The sequence below is a fragment of the Podarcis bocagei genome (genome assembly GCF_964188305.1).
Source record: "Podarcis bocagei genome assembly, chromosome: 9".
NCBI lineage: Eukaryota > Metazoa > Chordata > Lepidosauria > Squamata > Lacertidae > Podarcis > Podarcis bocagei.
Genome location: NC_138134.1, coordinates 7,058,198 through 7,083,459, shown reverse-complemented (window position 1 = coordinate 7,083,459; position 25,262 = coordinate 7,058,198). Strand labels below are relative to the sequence as shown.

Here is a 25,262-nt window from a genome sequence, read left to right as displayed (position 1 = left end):
GGGTTGCGGCACTCATCTTGCTTTACAGGCTGAGGGAGCTGGCGTTTGTCCGCAGACAGTTTTTCCGGGTCATGTGGCCAGCAGCAGTGCATGGAAACACCATTTACCTTCCCACTGGAGTGGTACCTATTTATATACTTGCACTTTTTGGTGTGCTTTCAAACTGCTAGGTTGGCAGGAGCAGGGACCGAGCAACGGGAGCTCACCCTGTCGCGGGGATTCGAACCTGCTGATCTTCTGATCTGCAAGCCCAAGAGGCTCAGTGGTTTAGACCACAGCGCCACCCGCGTCCCTTTGGTCTCAGATTTCTCCAGTTCCAAAAAGCTTCCTGCTCTTCCCAGAGAGAGGGAGAACGCGAATGGTAGAGTCAGACGGGACCATCTAGTCCCACCCCCTACAAAGTCATGGCAGGAGAGCTTTCCGCACACAGAAGCAGTTGTGTTTCAAGAGAAATAGAGAGGAAAAGGTGCTTTTCCAGGTTAGCTCTCTGGTCTTTCACTTCTATTTTCTCAGAAGCAAGAGCCATGAAGCCAAACGCTTCTCTGGGCCTCTCTGTAAAATGCAAATGCTAACATGCAAATGCCAACCAAAGTGATATCACTGTAAAATGCAAATGCCAACCAAAGTGGTATCACGGCTGATGGAGGCATCCTTTGAGGTTTGGCCGCAACATATATGGCAACAAGTAGGGGGGGGCTACATGTGGGTTGGTGGGGGCTCTGTTCCTGCAGCGCCATCAGGCGGGCCCCAAACACAGCAGGGCCGGCTCCCCACGTTTTGAAAGCAAGTGAAGGAATATGGCTGCGCAGCTAAAGAACCCCTCGGCCCACCTCACCTCTTCCCAGAAAGAGCTGCGGCTCAGTGGCAGAGCAGCTGCGTGGCATGCAGAAGGCACACCACCTAGCGTCTGCAGGTAGGGCTGGGAAAGCCCCCAGCCTGAAACCTGGGGAGTCAGAAGGAGGAGAGGGCTAGTCATGGCTGCTGCCCACAACAGCTGGAGGCAGCCGGTGTCTCCAGCGCCGATCACGCGGGGAAGCTTGTGCCCATACGCATGCGCACACGCCATTTCCGGCGCACTTCCGGGTCGGAAATAGCTTGTGTGCATGTGCACGGGCCTCCTCCGACCTGGATGTGCACCGGAAATAATGCTTGCGCATGAGCAAATAAAGCTTGCGCATGTGCAAATAATGCTTGCGCATGCGCACAAGCTATTTCCAGTGCTCCTCCAACCCGGAAGTGGGCAGCCGCGCAGTGCAGCGCCGGTAAGAGCGGGTGGCGGCAGTGGGCAGTGCCACGAGCCGGATAAATGAATCCCTCGGGCCTTATTTGGCCCGTGGGCCTTAGTTTGGGGACGCCTGCAACCCATTTTCTATGCTATGGATCCCCACATTATAGGTCCCCGACACCTGTCACCCCCTTAAAACAAGGTGGGACACTTCTTTAAAAAAATGAAACAACAACCCTCATTGATATAGCTCAGAAAGATCAGCTCTCCAAAACCCTGTTAATGTCCTTTGGATATACCAGCCAAAGGGCCAGAGAGTCACCTACTTATCTCCTCTGATATAGGGCAGGGATCATCATTCCTCCACAGAGCCACTCCCACAATCTAGAGGTTATGTGACATGTATCATTAGCGTGGCAGGGCCTATAATTTGGAACTCCTCGCCTATTGATATGAAGCAGGTGCCTTCCCTGTATAAATTGTGTAACATAAATAAAACACTGTCTGTCTACTGCAGAGTGGTGCTAAAGAAGAGTCTACGTGCAAACACTGCAAGGAAGCCAACATTCTCCCCCACTTCTCATTCCTAAGAAACTCAACAGTGGGGAAAAACAGTCCTCTTCGAACACTCCATCTTCGAAGCTGACTCCGAAACTACAACTAATCCAGATTGCAGCAGCTAGACTGGTAACCTGGAGCGGCCGCCAGGACGATATAACACCGGTCCTAAAGGATCTACGTCAGCTCCCAGTATGTTTTCGATCACAATTCAAAGTGTTGGTACTGACCTTCAGTATACCTGAAGGAGTGTCTCCACCCCCGTCGTTCAGCTCGGACACTGAGGTCCTCCTCCTCCTCCGTCTGCCGGTTCCCTCACTGCGAGAAGGGAACCAGGCAGAGTGCATTCTCGGTAGTGGCGCCCTCCCTTCAGACGTCAAGGAGATGAACAATTCTATGACTTTCCATAGACATCTGAAGGCAGCCCTGTTTGGGGAAGTTTTCAGTGTCTGATGTTTTGCTGTGTTCTGCTAGATTCTGTTGGAAGCCACCCAGAGTGGCTGGGGCACAAGTAATAAATTTATTCTTATTCTTAATTTATTAGAGGGGAGGGAGAGAGAGGAGCTAAAACCTTGGAGAGACCCAGGTTCAAATCCCCACTGATCCATGAAGTCCACTAGGTCTGATCCTGAGCCGCTCTCTGCCTGTCAACCTACCCTGCCTGTCACAGAGTTGCTGTTGAGGATGTGGTCTGCCCCACCGTGAGCTCCTTGGAGGAAAAAAAGGCAGTATAGAAATGCAATACAGCAGGCATGTCCAACAGGTGGGTCGTGGTCTACCGGCAGATCACTGGACACCTACAGTAGATCACTGGGCACCTGTGGTAGATCACGGTAGATCTCTTCCCCACCACCACCAGAAAAAGCTTTGGCTCCCCTAAAACAAGCTCAATAACTTTGCCTGTCAATAAATAACCATGGGTAGATCACAGCCAGTATTTTAATAAAGTGAGTAGATCACAGTCTCTTGGGAGTTGGACGTGCCTGCAATACACTAAGGAACAACATCTAGATGGAACCACATTGGTTACCCCCAAATAGTCTCTGGAAGCGTTTGAATCATTTCACAAGCAATAGGCAGAAGGCAAGAACGGCCAGCTTAATCCCTGCTCAGCTACGAAATCCACAGGGTGGCCATGGCTCAGTCCCCGTCTCCCACCTCACAGGGTTGTCGAAAGAATAACGGGAGAGGAGGGAAATTACCGTATCTTTTGCTCTATAAGACTCACTTTTTCCCTCCCAAAAAGTAAGGGGAAATGTGTATGCGTCTTATGGAGTGAATACAGGCTGCGCGGCTATCCCAGAAGCCAGAACAGCAAGAGGGATTGCTGCACAGCGATCCCTCTTGCTGCTCTGGCTTCTGAGATTCAGAATATTATTTTTTCTTGTTTTCCTCCTCCAAAAACTAGGTGCGTCTTATGGTCTGGTGCGTCGAAAAATACGGTGCATGCCATGCACCCAGAGCTCCTTGGTAGGGAGAGGGCATAAATATACCAGAAAGAAAAGTCATTCCCCGATCTTTATTTAGGCTAGTAGTGTCTCCCCAGAGCAGATAAGGCAGCCAAGGAGGTTCGCACAAGACCACTAAGTGAGTTCTTGGCACAGAAAAGACTCGGGCTGAACACTTTGTGTCCCGCAGTGCAGACTCTCTGTTAAAGCAGAGGGTGAATCCTCGGCTGGCCCAGGGCTGTCCAACGGGTCTCACACACGGGGGAGAGATTTGAACCCAGCTCTCTTGCTCTTCGGCAAAGACTCAGACTACTAGGCCAAACTGTGCCGTTTGCTCAGATCCAAATTGCACTGTGTTCAGTGGGGATTACTCCCGGGTAAGTGTGGGCACATGGGTCCCATATCAATTAGAACTGCATATTGGTGAAAGTAACTTATGCATACTATTGCAGATAATTGCTTTGCAAAGAAGTATTAGGCAAAACAGCATACTGTACAAAGAAATGTGCATTTTAGGAGAAACACAAGACTAAAATGCTGACAAATTTTCAAGAGTACCTTTTCTTGAAAAATATATAAAAAGAACACTAATGTGGAGAACTAAAATTAAGATTGCAAAATCAAGACACCAAAATGGACGGATTCAGTCATCCCTACCAGGGAGTAAATCCACTGAAAGCAGTGCAGTTACTTCTGAGTAACTACACAGAGACTTTCTTCCCTAATGTACCCATACAATCATATGTGCGCCTGCTCAGAGGCAAGTCCTACTGAATTCAATGAGGCTTACTCCCAGGTAAGCACACAGGGAACTACAGCCTTTGGGGTGGGGAAACTGACTTAAGTTCACAAAGCTCACAAACTTAACTGCAAGAGTGCCAGCCTGCTTGGAGCCCTTTGCACAAGAGTAGGCACCTCTGAACGGTGCAGAGGTCATGTCAAAGCAGGCACCCTTAAGAACTAAAAATTGAACCTTCCTTTTCTCCGTACAGTAATTCTATTGAAGGAAATGCAGTTAAACACGCTAAGCAATTTTTATTGATCGACTGGTTGCACTTCTGTCTCACCTTTCCGACCACGAAGCTCAAGGCAATGTATATATAGTTCTCCCGCGCCTCATCTCATCCCACACAACCACAACCACCCTGCGAGGTAGGCGAAGCTGAACGGCCTCCAAGGTCATTGAGCGCGGGGTGCGGCGGGATCTGAACCCGGGCCTCTCCCCGGTCCGCGCCCAGCGCTCTCCCCACTATACCACACTGCCGCGCGCCCCTTCCCGAAATCCCCTCTCTCCCGCAAAGCGAGACGCCGGCGCCCAAGGGATGAGTGGGAGGAGCAGGATCCTCTCCGGTGCTCCGCTTACCCAGCGCCGGCGAGACGATCCTGGGCCCGGCCGGCCGCGACGCGACGGTGGAGGGAAGAAGCAGCAGCAGCAGGCGGCTGGCCCACCAGGCGAGGCGGGAGGCGACGCGGCGGCGCTGCTCGGATCCCATCTGCGCGCCCGTGAAAAGCGAGGGCAGCCTCCGCGCCGAGCATCGCGACCGGCAGAAGTACCTGCGCTGGGAGGGGCGGGGCTAGCCGAGGGGGCGGGGCTGGGGAAGGAGCGGCTGGCGCGCCCCGCCCGGGATCCCCTCGCTCCCTTCGCCTGCGGAACTCGCGGCTGCTGGGTTTGCATCCCACAACAGCCCTGGGAGGGGGGCGAGGCGGAGATGATGATGATGATGATGATGATGATGATGATGATGATGATGATTTTGACCAAACTGCAGCGGCGTAGCGTGAGTTGTCAGCACCCGGGGCAACGCAAGTAATTTGCGCCCCCTAACCCGGGGCAAGGCAAGTAATTTGCGCCCCCCCAACCCCTAACCTGCAAGTTGCCGCTGGCGCTGCCGCGCAAACAACGCTGCTTGCCCGGAGGAGGAAGGAGGCAGAAGCAGCCGCCGCCTGTGGCTGGGCCGAGGGGATGGCGGCGGCGGCAGGGTGCAGAGGCTGCCCGTGCCCGGCCAGGCGTCGGTGGCAGCGGCGTAGCGTGAGTTGTCAGCACCCGGGGCAACGCAAGTAATTTGCGCCCCCTAACCCGGGGCAAGGCAAGTAATTTGCGCCCCCCCCAACCCCTAACCTGCAAGTTGCCGCTGGCGCTGCCGCGCAAACAACGCTGCTTGCCCGGAGGAGGATGGAGGCAGAAGCAGCCGCCGCCTGTGGCTGGGCCGAGGGGATGGCGGCGGCGGCAGGGTGCAGAGGCTGCCCGTGCCTGGCCAGGCGTCGGTGGCGGCGTCGGCGCTGCTGCAGCGGCTGCTCCTCCTGCGAGCAGTGAGCGGAGCGCAGCCACAGCGACGGCGAGGGGCGCGCGCGCGCTAGGGCGCAAGGCTGGCGGTGGCGGCGGGGAGCCCGGCGGAGGAAGGAACTTGTCCCTTCCCTCTGGACTCGCGCCCCCCCAGATGTTGCGCCCGGTGCGGTCAGCACCCCTGGCACCCCCCACGCTACGCCACTGGTCGGTGGCGGCGTCGGCGCTGCTGCAGCGGCTGCTCCTCCTGCGAGCAGTGAGCGGAGCGCAGCCACAGCGACGGCGGGGGGCGCGCGCGCTAGGGCGCAAGGCTGGCGGTGGCGGCGGGGAGCCCGGCGGAGGAAGGAACTTGTCCCTTCCCTCTGGACTCGCGCCCCCCCAGATGTTGCGCCCGGTGCGGTCGGCACCCCTGGCACCCCCCACGCTACGCCACTGCCAAACTGCGGGAGGCAGTGGAAGACAGGCGTGCTCTGGTCCAGGGGGTCAGGAAGAGTTGAACACGACTAAACGACTAAACAACAACAACAACAACAACAACAACAACAATTTATTATTTATACCCCACCCATCTGGCTGGGCTTCCCTGGCCACTCTGGGCGGCTTCCAAAAAAATATTAAAATACTGTAATACATCAAACATTAAAAGCTTCCCTAAACAGGGCTGCCTTCAGATGTCTTCTAAAAGTCTGGTAGTTGTTGTTCTCTTTGACATCTGGTGGGAGGGTGTTCTACAGGGCGGGTGCCACTACCGAGAAGGCCCTCTGTCTGGTTCCCTGTAACTTGGCTTCTCGCAGGGAGGGAACCGCCAGAAGGCCCTCGGTGCTGGACCTCAGTGTCCAGGTAGAACGATTGGGGTGGAGACGCTCCTTCAGATAGGTGCCCACCTCAGCCCACAGAGGATTTGGGCTCAGATGCAGTGTGGTCTAGGGGCTAGAGTGTTGGGCAAGCCCGGACTTCATTAAATTGTCGCCATTGGACTCCAAAGAGTTTTCTTGTGAAAAGCACCTTGGAGCCTCGCGTGGATCGGGCCCAGGATTGTCACACCGGCACTGGCTAATCACAGTTCTTACGAAAACCGTCCTGAGACCTTTCGGTACAGGGCGGTATAGAAATTAAGTAAGTAAATAAGTAAGTATGTGCCAGTGTGGTGTGGTGTGGTGGTTAGTGTCAGAGTAGGACCTGGGAGACCAGGGTTCGAATCCCCGCTTGTTCACGAAGCACACTGGATGACCCTAACCCAGTCACTACTACTTTCAGCCTAGCCTACTTCACAGGGTTGTTGTGTGGATTTAATGAGAAGGAGAACCACACACTCCACCTTGAGCTCCTTGGAAGAAAGGCACAATAGAAATGCAAAATAAATAAGGAACATGAGACTTTGCGGATGATTCTAGTCTAGGAGAAATCATTTTAAGGCCAGCAGGTGGCGGTCATAGGGCCTCTGTATCCTTGCAAGGCTATTAAAAGCCAAGAACTATCAAAGATGCGAAATCCTTTGAGGGGAGGGGAGAGACTCCATCAGGCAAGGCCTTTTTCCACCTGCCTTGCCCCACCCTCTAATCTCTGCGTCTCAATTTGTATTGTATTATTTTATGCTTGCCGTTGTTTTATTGATTATAGTTTAGAAATTATTTATTGTAGCTGTTGAGTGGATTTCTGCTTAACTTTTATATGTTATTATTATTTAATACTATCCTAATGATTATTGAATGTTACTTTTTTGATGTAGGTTGCCTATTTTAAAGTTTTATTATCACATTTTTGTATTGCATTCGATCGTTATAAGATGTACATTTTTTGTTTCTTCAGCTTGTAAACCGCCTTGACTATTGTAAGATAGAAAGACGGTATACAAATTAAAAAATGATGATGAAATGATGAATCCACCTTTGGACAGAAATCCACCGGACAGGCATTTCTTTGGCTGTGGACACACGGTACCTTTAAGGCGCTTTTGAAACACATTTTCCCCTCAAAGAATTATGGGCACGGCAGTTTGTTCAGGGATGCTGGGACTTGCAGCTCTGTTGGGGCAGGAGGCGTGGGGGAAATTACAGTGCCCAGAATTCTTTGAGGGACGGAATGTGCTTTCCAGGTATCGTATGTAGGCAGCTGTGATGCCTACCTACGATGCAACAGGCACTTCACTGTTTGTTCCTGGTGGGTGTGATAGGAATTTTATGGTCTTAGATATATGATAATGTTCATAACCGCACGTACATAGATCAGCACAGGAAGACCAACCTGGAACCATTTTGATTCCTAAACTGACCAAATGGTTTCTCTGCAAGGTCAGACTGGAAAAGTCTCCCCATTGTCTCTTTTCTCACAAATCCTGTCACATTTAAGATATGAATAGGGTGTGAGCCTGTGACCTGGCCCAGGAAATAAGTAAAAGAATGGCCAGGTTCCCAAGGAAATCTAATCAAGTAACTTGCCAGACAGGAGATAAACTGCGACAGGAGAAAAACAACATACAAATGTTCTGTTTTAGACAGCTTGTTTTTGTGAAGGTGTGATGTATCTGGGGGGTGGTCTTAGGTTACACCCCTTCTGTGATGTATGCATGATGTTTCTGGGGGGTGGTCTTGATCTACAGGATGGGAATTTCAAAAGTCTTTATAAGCCCTTACCCAGCATTTTTGTGGGTCCTCCTCTTTTCCTGCATGTAAGGGGAGCACCCTGTTGCAACAGATCAATAAAGATCAAGCTTACTAGCTGCTTTGCTTCTCAATATTCTCTGGTTGGCCTCTGTTATTTTCTCCTACCAATAGGGAACCTATGTAAGGACTCTACAGTATATGGGCTCTTGGATACCCCATAAGGGAAAAGGGCATGTTTTTATTTACAACATGGGTGCTTTAAAAAGTCCCTTACTTTTTTGGCATGAACTTTCCCAATACATGGAGGTCAGATTTTAAGTGACCTCTCAAATGTGATTGTGCAGTTTGCTCTGCAACCTTTATCGTAAACCACTTTGAGATTCTGAATAAGAAGCGGCCTATATTTTTAAATGAATGAATGAATAATTGCTGCAGTAGGAGCAAGCCTCTTGGAGACTACAGCTGGGGAGGACTGTCCCTCACACACCCCTAGCAGCAATTTCCTGGACCAGTGGTTCCTCAAGTGGGCAGTGGGATTACCTGGGGGAGGGCACTAAGAGGCAAAGCAGGGGGAAGCTGGGGGTGTAAATGAATCTGAAAACCTGGTATCACTGGATGAAGTTAATCAATGTTGTTGGAATTAATTAAATACAGTGGTGCCCCGCAAGATGAATGCCTCGCAAGACGGAAAACTTGCTAGACGAAAGAGTTTTCCGTTTTGGAGGTGCTTCGCAAAACGAATCTCCTATGGGCTTGCTTCGCAAGACGACAATGTCTTGCGAGTTCCTGCTGGTTTTTTTTTCCTTCCCCCCCTTCTTCTAAGCCGCTAAGCCGCTTATCAGCTGATCCGATCAGCAGATAAGCCGCTAATAGCGCTAATAGCACTAAGCCGCTTATCAGCTGATCCGATCAGCAGATAAGCCGCTAATAGCGCTAATAGCGCTAAGCCGCTTATCAGCTGATCCGATCAGCAGGTAAGCCGCTAAAAGCCTCTAATAGCGCTAATAGTGCTAATCCGCTAATCCGTCAATGGGCTTGCTTCGCAAGACAAAAAAAACCGCTAGACGAAGAGAATCACAGAACGGATTCTTTTCGTCTTGCGAGGCACCACTGTACAGTGGTACCTCTGGTTGCGAACGGGATCCATTCTGGAGCCCCATTCGCAACCTGAGCAGAACGCAACCCATGACTGCGTGGGTCGCGATTCGCCACTTCTGCACATGCATGTGACGTCCTTTTGAGCATCTGTGCATGGGCGAGCGGCGAAACCCGGAAGTAACGCCGCGGGATGCAACCTGAAAAGATTTAACCTGAAGCAAACGTAACAAGAGGTATGCCTGTAGTTTTTATTGGATTTTGAATAAATGTGCAATTAATTGTTACCCTGAGCTTATGCAACCAAGGGAGTGGGCCCCCCTAAAGCTTAGGAACCACTGCCCTAGAAGGTTCACACACACACACAGAGAGAGAGAGAGAGAGAGAGAGAGAGAGCGCGCAGGTACACACACCGGTGGTGGCTGGTTGCCGTGGCCCTCATCAGTTTCTGCCCAAGGCTTTAATGCATCAGTCAAAGCAGTGCTTGGGTTTCACAGAACAGCAGGTGCAAGAGAGGCAGAGATGCCTGGCTAAGTACCAGCTAAGACATTGATCCAACAAACCACGAAGCCCCTGCAGCTTCCTTTTGAAGAACTGGACTGGCAAAACTCTGAGTGCCTCAAGTGACCAGAATCCCAGGACTGGGCAAGCAAATAGGCACTTTGGGCTGCACTTTTACGATCCCTGTGTGCTCCCCACTCTCCGTTTTTTTAAATGTTTTCAGCACTTGGCTGGGAAAGTTTCTCTTAGATACCATTCACAGCCCTGCCAGAAGGAAAAGGCCGGCAACTATAGGTAGGATTTCAGGGGAGGGGTGTTTTGTTGTGTGTGGTTTAACTTGTTTTTGACATCCCTCTCCACAATATATCCTTTTAGGAAAGAACTCAGAAGGTTGAACAGTGGAGAAAACCTCTCCCAGCAAAATAATATTTCCCATTTCCCATTCTGTGTTCCTGCCTCAAACTGCTGTTGTGTTGAACAGGGCATCAGTAATTCACAAAAGCATGTTAAACTTTGAGCTCAGAATCGGAGGAAACTCGACCCATGAGAATGCTTTGGCAGACCAAGAGATTAAGGGGGAACAGAGCAGACAAAACAAAGCCCACCCTTTCACGCGCTGGATTGCAACTGGAAAAGAATTAATGGCATCAAGCAATTAAATGGTTTGAAACTGTGGGAACAGGAAGCCTTGACCTGGGGTCTTTATGACACACACACCCCATACACACATGGTCTTGCAGCCTTACAGCATATTACAGGACTGGAGTGTTCCCAGAAGGTCACTATTTTCAGCTAAGATGTAATCAACTACAGTGGTGCCTCGCAAGACAAAATTAATTCGTTCCGTGAGTTTTTTCGTCTAGCGAATTTTTCGTCTTGCAAAGCACGAAATCCCATAGGAATGCATTGAAATCCAATTAATGCGTTCCTATGGTCAAAAAAAGTCCAAACAAAGCCAAATTTGGTACAACAAGAGTTTATTAAGTGCTCTTTAAAGTCACACATACTGTAAAGAGCATTTCAAAAACTGAAGGAACAATAAATTAAGTTTCTAAACATGACAGAAAAACATTTAAAAATCAACAAAGTGTACAGTACATTTTCTAAGACTCTGGGGGGCAACTCGAAGAAGGTTCCTCTTCCACTCTTTGCTTCTTGCTGAAGAACCGCCTCCTCAACTGTTGCCCCAGCCACCCAGCACACAGAAATTCAAATCCAGATTTTTTTAAAAAAAACAGCAGAGTGGCCCAGTGGTCACAGAAAATCAGAAAAATGCAGAAAAAAACACACACAAGCTTCCAGATTCTTGCAAACCCCTCCCCAACTGTTCCCCCAGCCACCCAGCACACAGAAATTCAAATCCAGATTTTTTTAAAAAAAAACAGCAGAGTGGCCCAGTGGTCACAGAAAATCAGAAAAATGCAGAAAAAAACACACACAAGCTTCCAGATTCTTGCAAACCCCTCCCCAATTGTTCCCCCAGCCACCCAGCACACAGAAATTCAAATCCAGAATTTTTTTAAAAAAACAGCAGAGTGGCCCAATGGTCACAGAAAATCATAAAAATGCAGGGAAAAAACACACAAGCTTCCAGATTCTTGCAAACCCCTCCCCAACACCAAGTCCTTGAATTCCAAACACCCCAACCCAAAATCCAAAAACCCCCAAAAAGGTTTTAAAAGTTTAACTTACCAAATGGCTGCAAAAGAAGTTTTGGAAAAGCTTCAAAAATCACCAAAGTCTTTAAAAACCTCAAAAAAGGCTACTATGTACACCGCGTTCTATGAGTTGCTCCTCGAAGTCAAGTCGCAACTGTATTAACAGTGTTAAGAAAAAGGAAACAAACTTGCAAGACGTTTTCGTTTTTCGTCTTGCGAAGCAAGCCCATAGGGAAATTCGTCTTGCGAAGCAGCTCAAAAAACGGAAAACCCTTTCGTCTAGCGAATTTTTCGTCTTGCGAGGCATTCGTCTTGCGGGGCACCACTGTACTAGCAAATTCAAGGCCCTACCAGACATCTCTTTTATTGCAGGAAGGTCTGTTGATGTTGGGCTCTTTCAGTTTCTCATTTCCACATACCCCCCAAACTTAAATTCGTTCATTTTGCAGCAACTTGTTATTTTTAAAATCCATTTGAAAATTCATCAGCATTTTAGTGCAGATTTCTCCTAATCAGTACATTTTTATAGGCCAGTTTGACTAATGCACACATTTTTGCAAGCAATCTTCATAGAATAATGGAATCATAGAATTGTATAGTTGGAAGGGACCCCAAAGACCATCTAGTCTAACCCCCTGCACTTCGGGAATCTCAACTAAAGCATCCACTGTTGAATGTTCTTCCTGATGTTTAGTTGGCATCTCCTTTCTTATAACTTGAAGCCATTGGTTTGGGTCGTATCCTCCAGAGCAGAAGAAAACATCTTCCACGTGACAGCCCTTTAGATTACGGTTACCAGACGTCCCCGTTTCCCGGGGACAGCCCCCAGATTTGCGAATAAGTCCCCAGACAAATTCCATCCCCGGAATGTCCCCGAATTTCATCTAATGTCCCCGGGAAATGCAGCAGCGGCAGTCTCAGCAGCCCGGAGCAGTTGGCTCTGGCTGGCTTCAGGAGCTGCTCAGAAGTCCCCATATGATGGCGGTGCGGGGGCTCAAAGATGCAGCTTCCAGGCTGCTCCACCTTCCCTGACCCCAGCAACTCAGCTGTGAAGGGAGGCTTCATGCTGCCTATCGGAACATCCTCCAAACTCCTACTTGCATGCAAGTGGGGCGGGGATGTCTCAGCTGTGAAGGGAGGCTTCACGCTGCCTATCAGAGCTTGCGTGCAAGCAGGAGGAGGAATCCCTGATCATGAATGGGGTAACTGTGCCCCTGAAGGACCAGGTGCGCAGCCTGGGAGTCATATTGGACTCACAACTGTCCATGGAGGTGCAGGTTAATTCTGTGTCCAGGGCAGCTGTCTACCAGCTCCATCTGGTATGCAGGCTGAGACCCTACCTGCCCACAGACTGCCTCACCAGAGTGGTGCATGCTCTGGGTATCTCCCGCTTGGACTACTGCCATGCGCTCTACGTGGGGCTACCTTTGAAGGTGACTCGGAAACCGCAATTAATCCAGAATGTGGCAGCTAAACTGGTGACTAAGAGTGGCTGCCAAGACCATATAACACCGCTCCTGAAAAATCTTTATTGGCTCCCAGTACGTTTCCAAGCACAATTCAAAGTGTTGGTGCTGACCTTTAAAGCCCTAAACGGCCTCAGTCCTGTATAACTGAAGGAGCATCTCCACCCCCATCATTCAGCCCGGACACTGAGGTCCAGCGCTGAGGGCCTTCTGGCGGTTCCCTCCCTGCGAGAAGTGAGGTTTCAGGGAACCAGGCAGAGAGCCTTCTTGGTAGTGGCGCCTGCCCTGTGGAACGCCCTCCCACCAGATGTCAAGACAATAAGCAACTATTTTACTTTTAAAAGACAACTGAAGGTGGCCCTGTTTAGAGAAGTTTTTAATGTTTGATACTGTATTGTTTTTAATATTTGGTTGGAAGCCGCCCAGAGTGGCTGGGGAAACCCAGCCAGATGGGTGGGGTATAAATGATGAATTGCTGTTGTTGTTGTTGTTGTTATAACTATAACATGAGGTTTGTTGTTTTTAAGGCTGCATGAATGATTGTTCTTGTGTGACCTGCTTTGCTCATAAAGAGGGTGCAGTGCTCAATGACCAACATTTAACAAGAACAGAGACAGATGTTTTTCTCTGGGAGGAGACAGCTTATTTTGAGAGCTGATGCCACAACATTTTGTTGGCACTGGCACAGCTGACAATCCCTGAGCCTTCAACAGAAAGCATTTATTTCCCTTTCCACCCTTCCAGCGTGGACTCCTTGACCCTCTGTTGAGTGATGATCACCTGTTGTGGTTAATGGAAGAATGGATCATGCTTAATTTCTAAGAACTCCACAGTGACCCATGGCGTTGGGGGTGAATCCAGGAAGGAGGGGGCACAGGTCTCTCATCAGGTGGCAGGAAGTGACCTCCTGCTACCAGAATCTGTCCTTGTGCTTCCCATACAGTGACAGATCATGGCTCAGGAGGCAGTTTGCCTGATCCTCTTCCTGAATTTCCACCCAAACTTGCTGAAACTGTAACACCCTTCATGGCTAGAGCTCGCTAGAAGGACAGCAGGCCAAGGGGCTCATTTTTTCCACTTAGAGCAACTAAACCAGCGCTGGAAATAATAAACGTGTACAGCTTGGGCAGGGAGCGGGGGGACAGGGGGTGGAATCTGCAACCCAGGAATGACATCTTATGTATTTATTTCATAAAATGTATATGAATGTAAGAAACCTCAAAGCGGTCTAAAGGTAAAGGTAAAGGGACCCCTGACCATTAGGTCCAGTCGTGGCCGACTCTAGGGTTGCGGCGCTCATCTCGCTTTACTGGCCGAGGGAGCCGGCGTACAGCATCCGGGTCATGTGGCCAGCATGACTAAGCCACTTCTGGAGAACCAGAGCAGCGCACAGAAACGCCGTTTACCTTACCTATTTATCTACTTGCACTTTGACGTGCTTTCAAACTGCTAGGTTGGCAGGAGCAGGGACCGAGCAACGGGAGCTCACCCCGTCGCAGGGATTCGAACCGCCGACCTTCTGATCAGCAAGCCCTAGGCTCTGTGGTTTAACTCACAGCGCCACCCGCGTCCCTACTCAAAGCGGTCTACAAGAAGCTAAATCAATAAAAGTAAGAAAAAATTACAACCATACTTTAAAACATACAAAAGTTAAAATACTATAAAACAGGTTAAAATTACCTCAACGTCCTAAGCATCTGAACAGACTTGTCTAAAGAGGAATGTTTTTAAGCAGGCGCTGAAAAGAGCATAGCAAAGGTGCTTGCTTGAGATCAATAAGCAGGGAGTTCCAAAGTGTAGGCGCTGCCACACTAAACAGTCGGGTTCTTACAAATGCACAACAGGCCTTATGCGGCCCCTGTAGCAGTGCCAGTTCCATGGATTAAAGTGATCAAGCAGGAGCGTGTGGGGTAAGGCCGTTTTGCAGGTAGACTGGTCCCAAGTTGTTATGGACTTCATATGCTAATGGTAACACCTTGAGCAGCTGGTAGCGAATCGGCAGCCAGTGCAGATCTCTGAGCGCAAGTGTGATATGCTGAAGAGGCGTCACTCCCATCCGCAAATGTCCTGCAGCCTCTCTAGCTAGTCCTTGAGGATTTCATCAGGCCACACCTTGCCCTGCTCCTGCCACCTATGTCACCCTTTGCACCCTCCTCGAGGGTTTAGCCTGGCTGGGATTCCTCCTCCTTGAACTCTGACAAATGGTTTTCTGCTCACCTGGAATGAGGAGGAACAGGTGTGGAAATCAGCCTCCTGTGCAAAGGTAACTTTGGCGTTTGTTGCCCCACCCACTTTGATCTCTGGCCCCTGGAAGAGAAAGTGGCCCTCGGGCAGGAAAAGGTGCTTTGCACCTTACATAATTAAGACGGTGTAGCAATAACAAAACTTCTGTACATCATTTGTAAATATTAGACAATAAGGATTTTTTATGCACATGTCTGTTTCAACGTAACTTCCTCTGCAACTTCTGAAACTGCCACACATTTGGCAATTCTATTCTTGGGAGATCCCACTATAATCTGAACTTCTGCATTTAGTGAGCCTGTTGAAAATTAGCTATGGCTTCCTCCCTTGGAAATATGGAGAGAGAGAGAGAGAGAGAGAGAGAGAGAGAGAGAGAGAGAGAGAGAGAGAGAGAGAGATCCTGGGTGCTCAAATCCTTGCTCAGAACTGAGTCCCACAGAGCTGTCTGCATCCCAAGGAAATGAACACAAAATGGCAGAGCCTTTTATTGCCTTAGGACATAGCATACCTTTAGAGCACATGGCTCCCCCCAAAGAATCCTGGGAAATGTAGTTTAAGGGTGCTGGGAAATGTACCGTAACTCTCTGAGGAGCGCAGTACAGTTCCTGGGGTTTTTTGTGGGGGAAGCAATGTGTTTTAAGGGTATGGTGTGTATGCAACCCAGACCTCAGTGCCGAGTGTTTTAGAGCTAAGATCAGGAGAGGAAGGAACCTGCCTGCTCTTGAGGCAACGATCCAAGGGCACGTCAGCTCTTTCCACTCAGTTTTCCCGCTGAAGGTTCACCCCACCACCACCACCCAGCTGATTTTTCCCTGCCAGCAAACAATACGGGTATTAATACCTTTTGTGTGTCTGCGGGGAAGACATTTGAGGGAATAAGTTTCAGCAGAAAAATGGAGCGAAGATGGGCAAGAGTCGGAAACCTCTTCTCCCCTGCTTCCCCCTCAAATGCCAACGGGTCTTGTTCAGTGGTTGCGTTGCATAGGAATTAGAAATGTTTCAGCACAGGCATTGCAATTTGGTATTGATGTAATAAGGCATATCTTGGATTTTTGTAATTGAAAACTAATAAAAAGTATTTATATAAAAAAGAAATGCTTCAACATGGGAAGTTATCCTGAAACTCCTGTATTGGGAAGCTTTCTCCTTCTTTTTGTGGTCCACTAAGACCCCTAGAAGAGGGACGCGGATGGCGCTGTGGGTTAAAGCACAGAGCCTAGGGCTTGCCGATCAGGAGGTCAGCAGTTCGAATCCCCACAACGGGGTGAGCTCCCGTTGCTCGGTCCCTGCTCCTGCCAACCTATTAGTTCGAAAGCACATCAAAGTGCAAGTAGATAAATAGGTACTACTCCGGCGGGAAGGTAAACCGCGTTTCTGTGCGCTGCTCTGGTTCGCCAGAAGCGGCTTAGTCATGCTGGCCACATGACCCGGAAGCTGTACGCCGGCTCCCTCGGCCAATAAAGCGAGATGAGCGCCACAACCCCAGAGTCGGCCATGACTGGACCTAATGGTCAGGGGTCCCTTTACCTTTTTAAGACCCCTAGATCCTTTTCACATGTACTTCTGGAAAGCCAGGTGTCCCCCATCTTATATTTGTGCATGTTCTTCCAGTGTCACCTGCAAATTGGATGAGCATCTCCTCGATTCCTTCATTTGTAGACGTTGAACAGCAACAGGTCCAGGACGGAACCCTGCAGCACCCCACTTGTCACTTTTCCCCAGGATAATGAGGAGCCATTGGGGGGCACTCTTTGGGCCAGTCAAACCAGCTACAAATACACCCAACAATAAGGTTACCAGATATTTTTCAATGAAGCCGGGGACTCTTTTCAACTTCAATGGATTTTGTCAGGGGACTGATTTGTAAATCCGGGGACATCTGGTAACCTTACTCAACAAATGCCTTGTCGGGTCCACATTTTACCAGCTTCCTCGGAAGAATATTATGGGGAACTTGGTCAAAAGCTTTACTGAAACTGACATACACTGTTTCCACATCATTCCCTTGATCCACCAAGCTTGTAACTCAAAAACAAAACAAACCAAAAAAAAGCAATGAGATTTGTCTGGTATGACTTGTTTTTGAGAAACCCATGCTGGGTCTTAGTAATCACAGCATCCTTTTCTAAGTGCTCACATGATCAAAAAGGATAGAGTGAAAAGAAAGGGGTGTTTGTAGGGGGTGTAGCAGTCAGTCTACAGACAAAAGGGGATTCCGTTCGGATTCTGTTCTTTGACCAAGGTAAAGTTCTCAAACCAAGACGCTATTTCCGGTTTTGCGGAGTTTGTAAACCAAATCGTTCTTAAACCGGATTGTTCTTAAACCGAGGTACCACTGTATTTCCATTTGTTGCCCTGCCCACGCCCACCAGGGTCATGTGGTTGCCAGAAGGAAATGTGGCCCTTGGGCTAGAAGGAGCTCTCTGCCATTCTGTAGATGCTGCTGACCACAGAATGGAAGCCCCCAGAGGTCTTGTTCTTGTGGAAATCTCCTCTGCCATTGCTGCTGCACCAGCAATTGCGGGGAGTGGGGGGGGGAGAAATAGGGGAGGGTTTTTTCCCACAGGGTCCTAAGTCCCCACATTCACCCAAGGTGCTCGTAAGCTGCACCCATTCTGGAGTTTGTGCCCGTTGGTGTTTATGGAAGCTTTTACTATTTGATGAGCTATTGTATTTTAATACAGTGGTACCTCAGGTTAAGTATTTAATTCGTTCCGGAGGTCTGTTCTTAACCTGAAACTGTTCTTAACCTGAAGCACCACTTTAGCTAATGGGGCCTCCTGCTGCTGCTGCGCCGCCGTAGCCCGATTTCTGTTCTCATCCTGAAGCAAAGTTCTTAACCTGAAGCACTATTTCTGGGTTAGCGGAGGCTATAACCTGAAGCGCATGTAACCTGAGGTACCACTGTGTTCTGTTGGAAGCCGCCCAGAGTGGCTGGGGAAACCCAGCTAGATGAGCAGGGTATAAATAACAAACTACTACTAATAATAATACAGTGGTGCCTCGCAAGACGAAATTAATCCGTTCCGCGAGTCTCTTCGTCTAGCAGTTTTTTCGTCTTGCGAAGCAACCCTATTAGCGGCTTAGCGGATTAGCGCTATTAGCGGTTTAGCGGCTATTAAAGGCTTAGCGGCTTAGCGGCTTAGAAAAAGGGGGGAGGAAGCAAAAAAAAAATCGGAACACTCGCAAGACGTTTTCGTCTTGCAAAGCAAGCCCATAGGGGAAATCGTCTTGCGAAGCAGCTCAAAAACAGAAAACCCTTTCGTCTAGCGGGTTTTCCGTCTTGCGAGGCATTCGTCTTGTGGGGCACCACTGTAATAAAAACCAGAAGTGGAGATTAAGAGGAAAGAGAAATAAGGACACAAAACTCCTGCCAACTCCTGAACTTCCCTCCAGGACAATAAGCCAATAGGGCATTGGATGAGATGGGTGTTCTGCAAAGGATTTTCAACACATTCACTGAAGGATTGTGCTGTATGGAAGCCTACCTTTAAGTCTCACCAAAATGATTTTGTAGGCGATGACCGACTTGGAGAAGAGGAGGTTAAGGGGTGATATGATAGCCATGTTCAAATATATAAAAGGATGTCACATAGAGGAGGGAGAAAGGTTGTTTTCTGCTGCTCCAGAGAAGCGGACACGGAGCAATGGATCCAAACTACAAGAAAGAAGATTCCACCTAAACATTAGGAAGAACTTCCTGACAGTAAGAGCTGTTCGACAGTGGAATTTGCTGCCAAGGAGTGTGGTGGAGTCTCCTACTTTGGAGGTCTTTAAGCAGAGGCTTGACAACCATATGTCAGGAGTGCTCTGATGGTGTTTCCTGCTTGGCAGGGGGTTGGACTCGATGGCCCTTGTGGTCTCTTCCAACTCTATAACTCTATGATTCTATGATTCTATGACTTTTGGATTGTCTCCGAAAGCTTTTCCTCTTCCAGCAAAATTGTTTTCAGATAGTCCACTTTTAATGTACGATGGTTAGTTCCACACACACACATTGGTCAGCAACTGTACTGCACTTCTCTCCTCCTGGTCATTGCACAGGAAATAACCTCCACAGTTTCTTGCGTACAGGAATTGGTGTACAAAAAGTCCACCAACCTCTTGTGATACCACTGAGTTTGTAGCTGGACGCGCCCTTCCATGGCATTTCCCCCGAGAAGATTCCAGTTAACTGGCTACAGGCATGGATGAAAAATGCAAGTGGAGCCGTAACATGGAAAGATGCAACATCAAATATAGCAGCAATCCCCAAGGCCAAAGTTAGACGGGGCCCACCTGCCTTTCAAGTGGGAAAATAGGTAATTGTGTGTGATGGAAACTGCTAGCTCATAACCTGTTCTCTGAGATTACAAAATGTATTTGTCCTTCCCACTAATTGCATTCAATGAGATAAAAAGAGGCACTAGAGTGAAATATCTGGAGCATTTTGTCTAGGGAAGCAGGAGAAATTTGTTTCAGTCCCCGGCCCAGGTAAAGACAAATCTATCAAAGCTGCTCTTTTAGAAACAATATGCAAACCAACCCACAGCTCTGATCCAAAATGTTCATTTATCCAAATTTTGCAATGCAGTTCTCCAAGCAATGTTTATGAATGTGCATAAATTAGGAGAAAGTGAGCTAAAATTGAATATATTACTGCAAATAACGTATACGTTCCCCTTTCTTGTTCCATTTTGAGCTCTAGCTTTCAAAGCAGGTTTACAGAGCTGGCCTGGGTTTCCTCAGGCACAAGTCACTCCTGTCGGCTCTCAACATTGGGGGGGTCACCAGCTCCCCACCTTTCCCTTTAAAAACATTGTAATTATACACACCCACCGCAGTTTCCCATATTTTCCTAAGAATTTTAAGCTGCTTTAAAAATTTATGGATCTGTGGTGAAGTCATTGCAGGCTCCAGAAAGGAAACTACTAAGGGTTCCCATTAAAACAAAACATCATGTACTGTATTCTGTTTCCAGTTAACTACATCATATAAATTATTATCACCACTCGCAGTTCCACTGGGCGGAGACCGAGAGTATTACTTCATTATGCATTGCCAGTGAGGAGACCCCTTTGCAACACCAGCACAAATAAACAGCTCCCCCTCTTGCCTCTACACCTCCAGAATGTGATCCCGCAGCGAAGACCCCCTAAGGAGTCTCGTCGCAGCATTCTGCACCCGCTGGAGTTTCTGGGTCAGTCTCAAGGGCAGCCCCACGTAGAGCGAGTTATAATGCACGTAACACACTCTCCTGCTTCATGGTTTGTCTTCATGGCCTTACTACACATTTACGAACTTGCTGACTTTCTCCATAAAAGCTCAGGGCCAAAAATGTGTTGAGCATGTGGCTGCATTTGGCAAACCCTCCTTTTCTTTCTCCTCCTCTTCCTCATCAGGACTGCAGTGTAAGGCTTACCTGGGAGTCAGCTTCATTCAATGCAGTGGGACTTACTTCTGAGTCAACAGTGTCAGGCTCCATTTACAATAAAGGAATAAACATTCCCCATGCAACTGTTGCAGGAATTTAGGTATAGGTTGGGGGGAGGTTGCCCCTCCAGCAGATATCATGCACATGCAGCCCACTACCAAAACCAGCACAATCACTTTTGTGACTTTGGTGATTTGTCCCCACAAAACACTTCATCACAGTTTCTTCCTATCTATTCAAAGGGCCCTTGCTGCACAATATCAAATGTAAGAATTCACTGATAAATGTATCTATGTACTGGCTCACTGGGAAAACTTCAGAAATTCATATATCCATGTGAGCTCAGCTACTCAGCAGCCCCTCTGCCTGAGTGATAATCCCTGGCATCTTGATACCTGAGTGCCGGACAGGTAGCCATTCCAGAAATAACAAACCCAGATGAAGACAAAAGGGTGTGATTAACTTGGCTGGGAAACAGGGAAATGTAAATATCTTTTTTGTTGCACTCAATGGGTGTTTGGTGGAGGGCAAGGGGAACCATGGGGCAGGGTCCAGGATGCTCAGATTACTGCCACCAGACCTCCCCTTTCGTGATGTAACCGTGGTGCATGAGTGATGTAGTTTGGGGGGTGTAACAAGGGGATTAGCAGCTAATAAAAGATTAGGTTGTGTCCCCCCCCCCAGGCTTCCATCTTGTTCCACCTTGTGGCAGGTGGGAGTCCTGTCGCGACAGTCTTCAATAAAGACCAAACCTACTGGCTGCTGTTTTGATCTGGTATTCCTGGCTGGTGTCCTTGTTTTTTGTCCAAGGGAGCCCTCAGATTTCTCCATTAACACTTCCTAAAAAATGGCTGGTTGCAGAAGCATTGCAATTTAATAATTTAAAGCGGATTGATGACCTTTTTCTTCAAAACTATAGGAAGGGCTTCGAAAGCCGACTTCATTTCCTTCATTTGGTGCAGGTATTTTCAGACCCTCCAAGCGTCCCTATTTTCCAGAGATGTCCCCGATTTAGAGAAGCCATGTCGGTTTCTGATTTGATCCCGGAATGTCCTGCTTTTCCTTAGGACAATCCTTTTTTTCATTTGATAAATGTTGGAGGGCGTGGAGATCTCCAACCTCTGAGCCACCTGAAAGCAATCTTGTATAGGGAAGTTTAAAAAAAAGTTTAATGTTTTATTATGTTTGTTATGTATGTTGGAAGCCGCCCAGAGTGGCTGGGGCAACCCAGTAAGATGTGTGGGGTACAAATAGTAAAATTATCATTATGGAATGGGATATCCCTATTTTCACCAGAGAAATGTAGGATGGTATGCATTATTTTTCTTGTAGAAACAAAACCCCATTTTTTCACCTCTATACACACAATACTTTTCATTGTTCTGTGATGTGGAGGGGAGGAAAAAGGAAAAGCAGGACATTCCAGGATCAGATCAGAACCTGGGACAGCTTCTGTAATTCCGTGAGCATCCCTGGAAAATCAGGACTTTTGGAGGGCGTGTTTTCTACCAGCTGATCAAAGCAGCTTACAAAGTCAAGAAAAACAGCACCAGAAGGATGATGGTCGTGCTATTGGGGCAGGAAGTTGTGGAGACACCCAGGACTCCAGAAAGAGCAGGACGGGCCCCCAACTCTGGAGAGATGGTTTACCGAATCTTAAAGTTAAGGGAAATAACGCTCCTCTTGTAAAGGTGATGTAAGTAAAGCCTTAAAGGGCCTATAAAGCTTTAAGCTAACCATGTGACCTAACCTGGACCCTGACCCCGAGCTCATCCTCTGACGCTGTTCTTCGTGTGCCTCCTCCAAGAGGTCCAGAGGGTGGCAACACAAGAACAGAGCCTTTTCTGTGGTGGCTCCCCAGTGGCGGAATGCTCTCTCCAGGTGGGACTCCTCTGGTGTTTTCATTACGTGTCTTTAGATGCCTCTTCACCCAGGCCATGGGCAGTTAAACAATCTATGGCCTTTTAAATATGTTGGGGGGCTGGGGGTGATATATAAATGTAATGCATAAATAATAATTGTGGAACCACCAAGTTCAGAGTCTAAAAGTACCTGCTCTATCCTGTAGCAACGGCACCTTCCAAAAGCACAAGTGCTCACTAAGTCTTGCTTGTTCCAGGTAGAGTTCTTTCCACAACTCCAGCCTGCAGATTGCCTCAGATTAAAGTTTCCACCCCGTGCCTTGCGAGTGGTTTGCTTTGCACTCCGTTTCCGAAATCCTCCTTATTGCTTTATCACAGCAACATTCCACAGTGACGAGAAGAATGCTGATAAGTGAGAGAGAATATCTAGAGAAATGAATAACAGGGTGTGGAATGGAGCATCTTGAAAGGGGCATGGCTGGCTTGCACCCTGAACAGGACTCCACACTGCAACACTTTGTTGCAGGTCTTCCTTGTAAGACAGAGTTCATAGAGAGACTCCAGTGCATATATACCATACATCAAAAGGTCGTTTAAAGCGCACAACCTCACCCAAATAATCCAGGGAACTGTATTTACCCTTCAAAGAGCTAGAATTCCTGACACCCTTAACGAACTACAGTTCCCAGGAGTCTTTTGAAGGAAGACATGTGCTATACGCAGCCAATTTACTAAGAGTCAGCCCCCAGTGAGGCTTCTACGAGGGAGAAACATGACAATATTTGGGTCCCACCCCTTTCTTCCTTCAAGCTTATGGTTATTTAGGTAACAATGGGTGCCTTTTAAAGGTAAAGGGACCCCTGACCATTAGGTCCAGTTGTGGCCGACTTTGGGGTTGTGGCACTCATCTCGCTTTACTGGCCAAGCATGACTAAGCCGCTTCTGGCGAATCAGAGCAACGTATGGAAACACCGTTTACCTTCCCGCCAGAGCGGTACCTATTTATCTACTTGCATTTGACGTGCTTTTGAACTGCTAGGTTGGCAGGAGCAGGGACCGAGCAACGGGAGCTCACCCCATTGCGCGGATTCAAACCGCCAACCTTCTGATCGGCAAGTCCTAGGCTCTGTGGTTTAACCCACAGCACCACTTGCGTCCCTTTTACTTGGGTGCCTTTTACTTCCACCCAAAAATAGTTTAACATAATAAAGATACATGTTCATGGCCTTGCATTTTTGCTTTTGTAGTGGAACAGAATGCCAAAACAGTGCTTGGGAGTTTCAGATCATCCACTTGATGGCTTCTTTTTTATTATTATTATTAATTTTTAAAATTAATTTTCATTTATAACAATCCAACAAAAGGACCTGATGGCTTCTTTGGGTGGTCTTGGTTTTCCCAACCTCTGGAACAAACAAAGGAATCATAGGGACCTACCTTGAAGCTCTGTCCAACAGCTACCTAGGGGACGTGAAACAAAAGGTCCCTACACCTCAAATGATTCATGTTTTAAGGACCAAACTACAGCTCTTGTGTTTGGAAAACCCCAACCCCAACGACACAAGGGAAGGAAGGTGAATGTGGAAAGAGTCAGGACAGGCAGAAGGGACTCCTGGAGATGATGAGGACCTTTTGCAGACAAAGCAGATGATCTTCCTCCCTTTTCCCTTTCCAGCACCCCAAGGAAGTCCTGTATCTTTCATTATACAGAGGCAGCCAGAAACACAGAACGTGACTCCCTTTCAAAACAGGTTACAGGGTTTAATGACACAGCTCCCTACGCATTCCTGTTTCCTCAGATGATGCCAACGCTGGACCGCCAGGTGGCAGGGCTGCAGGATGGGGGGAGCTCACCCCTCTCGCTGAGACCTGCCCACGGATTTCTATTCAGCCCTCCTCTAAATGCTCTTCCTTCCCAGCTCGTCCTGGCAGCCAGCTGGGACTTCCCTGGAGCGCTGCACACCCTCCGTGCGAAGAGCACCGCCTGCTGCTTCTAAACGTCATGACAGCCAAGGATGGGGAAACTGTGGGCCTCTAGAGGTTCACAGAATCGTAGAGTTGCAAATGCAGGAATTACAGCTAAATGGTTTTTTGGATTACAGCAACATGGCCAGTTGTCTGGAATGACGAGAGTTGGGGGGGGCAGAAACATCTGGAGGGCATGTTGACTAAGAGGTTAAGAAAAAGGTTGAGAGTATTCTTGAAGATTCAGTGCTTTCAAGGTTGACGTAATATGTAGCCACACTATTTACTGTTGATCAACGCATTGCCAAATTAGAACTGAAACCCTTCGTGCATTTTCAGAATTTACAGATAATGATGTTGCTGGTGTGTGCATTTTGAACTGAGCATCATACCATTGGGTCTAATTAAATAAATGTTGATAATTTTATTAAATATTCAGGGTAATGCATATTTAAAGGTAAAGGGTAAAGGGACCCCTGACCATTAGGTCCAGTCGTGACCGACTCTGGGGTTGTGGCGCTCATCTCGCTTTATTGGCTGAGGGAGCCGGCGTACAGCTTCCGGGTCATGTGGCCAGCATGACTAAGCTGCTTCTGACGAACCAGAGCAGCACACTGAAATGCCATTTACCTTCCTGCCGGAGCAGTACCTATTTATCTTCTTGCACTTTGACGTGCTTTCAAACTGCTAGGTTGGCAGGAGCAGGGACTGAGCAACAGGAGCTCACCCCGTCACAGGGATTCAAACCGCTGGCCTTCTGATCAGCAAGTCCTAGGCTCTGTGGTTTAACCCACAGTGCCACCTGCATCCCCAATGCATATTTAGCACAGGTAATTATATATTTTCTTAATGAGTCTATTAATGGATTAATATTTTTTTTTAACAGAGGGTAGTCTGTTACTCCATGCACCTCCAGAAGATGTCCACTGGAATCACCTGC

At 48.3% G+C, this 25,262-nt stretch overlaps 2 protein-coding genes across 2 annotated transcripts in view; both read right to left on the bottom strand.

Annotated features, from left to right (window-relative positions):
* The window catches only part of SEMA7A (semaphorin 7A (JohnMiltonHagen blood group)), a 58,412-nt gene extending 53,670 nt beyond the window's left edge, over positions 1–4,742 (bottom strand). The window contains exon 1 of the mRNA XM_081207734.1: positions 4,595–4,742. Coding sequence (XP_081063860.1) covers positions 4,595–4,724 — 130 coding nt within the window. The 5' untranslated portion in view covers positions 4,725–4,742. The remainder of the gene's footprint in view (positions 1–4,594) is intronic.
* Positions 1–25,262, bottom strand: part of LOC308594513 (uncharacterized protein) — a 284,112-nt gene that overhangs the window by 73,156 nt on the left and 185,694 nt on the right. The gene's annotated exons all lie outside the window — the stretch shown is intronic.